Source organism: Primulina huaijiensis, chromosome 8 (assembly GCF_012295235.1).
Source record: "Primulina huaijiensis isolate GDHJ02 chromosome 8, ASM1229523v2, whole genome shotgun sequence".
NCBI classification, from domain to species: Eukaryota; Viridiplantae; Streptophyta; class Magnoliopsida; order Lamiales; family Gesneriaceae; genus Primulina; species Primulina huaijiensis.
The window spans coordinates 1,096,050-1,102,856 of NC_133313.1; the positions used below are offsets into that span (position 1 = coordinate 1,096,050).

The 6,807-nt window shown below is 36.4% G+C and overlaps 1 protein-coding gene across 1 annotated transcript; it reads right to left on the bottom strand.

Moving 5' to 3' along the window:
• Positions 1-1,762: 1,762 nt before the first annotated feature.
• On the bottom strand, positions 1,763-6,244 carry LOC140982604 (protein SMAX1-LIKE 7-like). Its single transcript, XM_073449180.1, has 3 exons — positions 4,915-6,244; positions 4,248-4,494; positions 1,763-3,839 (listed from the first exon to the last, which is right to left on the bottom strand). The coding sequence occupies exons 1-3, from the start codon at positions 6,237-6,239 to the stop codon at positions 2,055-2,057; spliced, it is 3,357 nt and encodes a 1,118-aa protein (XP_073305281.1). The 5' UTR covers positions 6,240-6,244; the 3' UTR covers positions 1,763-2,054.
• Between the last annotated feature and the right edge of the window lie 563 nt (positions 6,245-6,807).

Here is a 6,807-nt window from a genome sequence, read left to right on the forward strand (position 1 = left end):
GGCAACCTGTTAGGTCATGGGTTATAATATTTGAAATAGTTTATTATATTTGATGAATTTTGAAAAATTTTATTATTTATAATGATTTATGTTTGATTGATAAATTTTGAAATATTTATATAATTTATAATTGTTTACATATGATTGATGAATTATGAAATATTTATATTATTTATGATGGTTTGTGTATGGTTATTGATTGGTGATTTTTGAAAATTTTATATTATTTATCATGGTTTTTAAAACAATATTTTTCTCAGTCCGTCAGACGTGTTGGCCTGTTTGTCAACTCTACCGGAACGGAGAGGCCCAAGCTACTGAGCTGGATTTGGGGTGGATGCCTCAATCTGGGCTTGGAGTGCTGACCCGAGCTCCCAGGTAAGGGGCCGATCATGGTCATCGGAGAAGATCGGAGAAGGTGGATGTGTGTCGAGGGACAAGGTTTAGAAGGACATGTATGATCCAGGATAGAGTTTGCAAGTTTGTGTGTGTCTAGTAAATTGGAGCAGTCATCTCGAAGGAACTCTTGCATGAAAGTTACATATTTCAATTGTTTAGCTTACCCTAATGTTGCCAGAGAAACATAGGAAATGAAGAGGTATTGTCCTTTGACATTGTAGCCTATAATTATTTTATTCAAATTATGGATTTGCAACCAATGCTGTTAAAATTAAATTTTTATTTTAATTTATTTATTTGGATATTTTCTTTATTTATCATTCATTTTAATTTAGATTATTATTGTATTAAAAATTAATTATAATACATTTCAAGTACATCATGTCTTTAAGTACTACCAGAAATCCATAAAAATCTCAAATCCTTTCAAGTTGAAATTATTCCAAAAAAAATTTATTTGAAATTCAAAAGCTAAAACTTTCCTTACATAATAATTTAAGGGAACACAAAATTAGATATATTTAATCTACATTTTTAATGCTTTTTTAAAAATGATGGGGTTGATGATTTTTATTGACTTTTATAAAATCTCATAGAATTGTAAAACGTATTTCGTAGATTCTTCTAGACTTTTTCAAGATTTTTGTAAAAAATTTCATAGAATTTTGTGGTTTTTGTAATTTATAATTGTGGTTTATTTTTTTTATTAATTTCTCTAAACTATTTATTGTACATGAATGACCTCTTAAATTTAAATTATTTTTTATTTATTAATGTAAATGAAATTTACTTATTTAAAAACCTATTTAATTTATGAAGAAATCAAAATTTCAATTCTTCATGTCAATTAAACATACACAATTAATGAGCGATATTTTTTATAAATTCATAACAACAATTTTATCAATACTCTATAAATAAATAATCAAAATCTACTCGTTATTGACAATATGATAAACATCACTCAACGTTCAATTTATTATAGTATCCTTCATGTTAGACAAGATCTGCTAGTTTGACCATACTATTTATTGCATAAGAACAGGAAGTTTTAAGCCGGTGGAAGAGCACCAAATCAAGAACTTGATTTCACAGATGTCATTTTAACTATTTTAATTTCATAGAAGTTATTTTATATAAAAATGAGAATTACTTTAGAGAGTGCTGATTTGAATAATAATAATTGTATACTAAGAACATTCAATATAAGATGAAAAATGTTTGTTTTTGTGAAACAATTTAAAATGATAAGCAGACTTCTGGTTATATGAAATTAGTATTTTTCATAATCATCATACGTACGTATAACTTATCCTTACAGTACAAATATCGGGGAGAAGAATCTTAATAACCCTTTACACCATAATAATGCAGCAACTTATTTATAACGGTGTAGAGATTCACAATCTTAGGCTACAACTACGTTAAAACCTTACACGAAAACTACACCCTCGAACGAACGAGGATAAATGACCGAAATAAGGACAATCTAGGCTAGAATAATACATATGTAAGACGCAACTCGATACTTACCTCAAACTCAACCAGCAAAAACCCACTAAAAATGAGACCAACAGGCTAAATAAGACTAATATTTAATAATATATACAATAATAAATACATATAATTACAACAATAATTTGATGTAGCTGAAACTAACTCAAGATAATTCCTGCAGGAAGGAGAGATCCGGGTAGCTTATCTTCACTAAAACCGCCATCACAGGTACGAAGCTTTACAACAGAATGTACATCGATACTGTACTTTCCAATGGCTTCGGCGAATCCCTGCTTAAGAACGCGTTGAATCCAGTCTTCCACCTTCTGGATGTCAAATAAATATGCAGCAGCTAAGAGCTGCTGCATTACACTTGACTCTATCTCTAAAGAGCATTCGACGCCGAAAATCTTGTTTGAGGATTCTTTCATGTCCTTGATTAGTTTTTCAGCAAGTTTCTCGAAATCGAATGGCTCAAAAACCACTACTCGATCTATTTGTCCTTCGAAATCCTCCAGCCATGACTTTGAATTTTCAGAACTTGACTCGGACTCGGTTTCTTCTTTGCTAACTGTTTCGCTTGCATCAGCAGGAAGGTTCAAGTCCAGGTATCTGTTTACCACTTTGTGAGCTCTTTTCGACATGTCTAAGATTCCTATTCGGTCTGTGTTTCTACCTCGGCTGCTGCTGCTTGCAGTGAGCTTTCTTTTGTTCACGGAAATTGGGTCTGATAGAGTCGATTTTTCGCTCGTGGGATCATCATTAAGGTCGAATCCAATCCATATCTGAATCGTACGTCCCTTCACCAGTGATATCTCCTCCTCCGAGTATTCAGCTATCTCATTGCCACTGAAGAAACAGTTGCTACCTTTCTTGAACCTTGTTGTTACAAGAAACACGGAATTGCTGATGTTTACTTCTCTTCCACTCAAATCGATAAATCTGCCGGTCTTCACAGCATGAAACAAGCTATTTTGAACCACTAAATCAGCCTTGTCGACATTTTCAAGAAACACAACCGACGGCCTTTTGCTCAGCTTTTCGACCAAATAATCAACAACAGTCCCTCTCATTGAAACATCGTATTTATTAATGACTTGTAGATTCCAAAGTGCATCAGGATGAGTCTTTTCATCTTGGAAACTTAGGTCTGTGAAAATAAAACTATCTGTGCTTCCATATAACATCTCCGCAAGTGCCAGGCCAAGCTTTCTCTTGCCCAATCTATCAGGTCCTCGGAAGTTAAACCATGTATCACCGCGACTAGCCCCATGGAGACCAGTCATTTTAGTAGGGCGTCGAGTTATTGCTTCAACAACAGCATAAATAGCTTCTTCTTGCTGACCGACTCTTTCGACAAGGAATTTGAAAAGCACCTTAGGATCATTCACCTTATATCGCTGAAGAGTATCCATATGAGTTTGATCCGCATGTTTCTCAAATTCTTTGTCTGTACAAGCCGAAACAGTCCCTAAACCCAAATCTGTAGTCACTGAAGTGGCCGAAGTAGGAGATTTTTGACCATTGATTATGCTAGCACTTGAAGCAGAGAGTTTGAGCCCACCCATTTCACGGTCAAACTTTGAATGATTTTCGACAGGTTTAGATAAAACATTCAGATTGTTGGTTTTTGACAGCACGTTCAATGTATTAGATTCTTTAAGGGAAGAGCTCTGCCATAAATCGGTGGACAAGCTGGATATTACATTCTTGCTTCCTTGTTCAGGTGATGACTCGTCAGAGTGTTTGCTACTGTCTTTGCTAGCATTTTCTTTCCCTTCTTCCATAACTTGAAAACCCGTAACACGTGGAAATGGATAACTGCATTGACTAGTATATCCTTTAGCGAAAGATTGGCTGTAGTGATGGTGCTGGCAGATACTATCCCATTTCTTCTGGATGCCAGAAATTTTTGCGTTCAGTGACAATCTATCGTCTTTGGCCTGCACTGAGAATTTTCGAACATAAGTTGCAACGACATGTTGAAGTACAATAACAATATGTGTTTATTAAAGCAATGTGTTGAAGGACATTGATCATGTTGATCAGTTATCATTCATACATAGGGGCAGATCCAGCCGGGGGCAAAGGAGATCTCCATGCTGAAATGAAAAAAATTTAGAAATTTGTGTACAGATTTGCTAAAATTACAAGTTTTTCCTTCCAAAAATCTCTCACCCCACCTCATCCCATTTCACCCCCGCTCCCGAATTCATGAATTCGCACCTCATAATACACAGAAGAACAATCTTTCTAGAAACGAAGAATAATGATCAGCATCCTCAGAACATGCAGGAATCATAGAGATTCAACGTCAGGAGCAGTAATTCGAATCACACAATAACACAAACCTTTAAGTCAGCAACACCATTCTGCGTGTTGTATTCAGCAATTTGTAACCAAGGAGGTAAACTTGACTGAGACTGTTTTAAAACCGAATCACAACTGCCACCATCCGAAAGTGCTTTTACTTCTTGTTCACACTTCTCGTTGCATAGATGACAGCGGACAACATAGTGACAAGAACTGCTCAGCGTATTTTTTGCATCCGATGGCATCGAAAAGAATCCACCCAATGGAACAAAAGACTCCATCAAGCTGCAATTTTAATTAGTGCATGATATTAACCAAATTGGGTCTAGAATTCAGTTCGGCTGAATTGAATTTGAATTTGGACTATCTAGACGAAATCCTTGTTCTTACTGTGAAAAAGGGTTCCAAGATTTCGTTTGTTATTTAATTCCCCAAGAAAGTAAGACTATCAAGCATCATGTAAAGAACTGACATACGGAGTACGGTATAGGGAGTTTATTTGCTTTGCCTGGCTAGCTACACTAGACATCCTGCTGCCTTAGTAAATGTTACATATAAACATAAAGAGAGCATCCTAATCATTAAATAATTTATCATAAGATGATGCATAATTTTAGCACGACATATGATGAAAGAGAATAAATGCAACTACAAGTACATAAACAAGAGACACTTCATCGTTTAAACAAGAAAGTTGCAACTTACCTGGATCTTGGATATGAACCACCCATGGAAAATGTAAGAGAAGTAATAGGGAGAATTTCCAGGTCCCAATCATCTTCAACGGAAGGAAATTTGTTCAAAAACTTGAAATAGATTTCATGCGTAGCAGCAGCACCAATTAACCACAGTTTCCCACCATGTATCTGCAGCAATCCAGTCAATTTGCTCACCAAATCATTCAAACCATCAATACAAACAACATCTCCACACAATAATTTCAAATCACCAAAATTCAACACAACCCCAGTTCCCACAACACTCTCCACCACCCTTTCCACCTCTTCAAGTCTCAACTTCAATGAACCCTGATCCAAATCTCCATTAACAAACCTCAAGATCTCATCTTTCACACAGATCACACTCAAACCACTCAAACCCACCGGCAAAACACCGTCTATTTTCCTCCGGACGACTTCCAAGAAACTTTTCAGGGCATCTCCGGAGGAAACCCCCAAAAGGAGCGGATTCCTTTTCTTGTTTTTCACCATAACTTCACCAATCCTTCTTGAATTCTCATCCCGAGAAAAACAGCCCATAAAAGGAAAGTTAAAACTTTTCCCCCCGACCTCGCTAATATTGTCACCACTACCAAAATTACACAAAAATAAAGGTGGGTTTGGCCGCTTGTACCTGGATGAATAACCAAACAGATGGGGCGTATGAAAACTATTCCCAGGCCTAAGAGTAGCTGCTTTTATATCATAACTCCTGAACCCCGCCTCCCCAAACACTCTACTCACTAAAGGATCATCGAGAATCGAAAGTATCAAATTCTGCAGCTCAACCTTCACAATCGGAACAGATGAACACGAAGAATACTGCTGCTGCTGTTGTTGATAATAGCTGAAGTTCTCCGGCTGCCTCCTCTGATTAGCTTGCGATCTTTTGATAGCCGCCATCAAAGAATTCGATACCGGTGGCTGCTCAATTTTCCCCGCTTGCGAAGAAGGCAAGCGGTCCAAAGCCACACTCAAAGACAGCTCCAGAGCCTTGAACTGAACCCGAGTGGAGTACGCATTGTTGCGCGTCCGCATGCATGCTTCACGTAAAGAAGAGTTCGGGAGTGATAGGAGCGAGGACACCATGTGCATCGACGTCGTCTGAGCGTGCCCACGGCGGCGAGCCACCGTCACCGACTCGTCGAGGGCGGCCGCCGCCTCCTGCGTTAGGCATTGTCTGGCGGCGTTAACGGGAGTGGGCATAGGCAGTAGAGTTCGGGCAGCGCTAAGAATTTGATAGTAAATACTGGCACGTAGAGCTGAAGGGAAGTTTTTATTATCAAGAAATTGATAGCTTAAAGCGACCATATTCTTCCATTTTAATATCTATATCAATAAAAATAATCACCAATAAAAATAATCATCTATGAATATTTCGTAATTTGTGGACACCAGAAGCTGAGAGGGGGCTTTTGAATGATTTGGGCTTTTAATTTGTCGAGCAAAAGATGTCCGTGGTTGAGGCATCGTCTCTTAGTATGTAATCGAGTCGAGTCGAGTCGAGCCGAATTGTTAAATGTTTGAGTTTGATTCGTTTATAATCGAGCCGAGCTCGAGCTTTATTTAATGAATATATGCATGGCTCACGAGCTTATTCAAGTCTTTATCGAGCCTAAACAAGCTTAATAAATATGAATTATACATTTAAATTTTCATTAAATTAATTAAAAAGTAAATTATATATTTAAAGAAAAATATATTATTCTTATTAAAATTTGTAAATTTATTATAATAAATAAATTTAATAGATTTTTCTATATATTTCATAAATAATATGCAAAATCAATAAATCAAATATCAAAATTATTATTTTTTCATCTAAAAGATTATTCATGAACTTAACAACGAACATGTGCACGAGCTAACGAGCTGAGTA

Excerpts from the sequence above, each read along its gene's own strand:
- LOC140982604 (XM_073449180.1), bottom strand. The coding sequence starts at position 6,239 with ATGGTCGCTTTAAGCTATCAATTTCTTGATAATAAAAACTTCCCTTCA. Across the intron at positions 4,495-4,914 it reads GGTTCATATCCAAGATCCAG|CTTGATGGAGTCTTTTGTTC; the intron begins GTAAGTTGCAAC and ends TTAAAATTGCAG. Across the intron at positions 3,840-4,247 it reads ATGGTGTTGCTGACTTAAAG|GCCAAAGACGATAGATTGTC; the intron begins GTTTGTGTTATT and ends TTCTCAGTGCAG.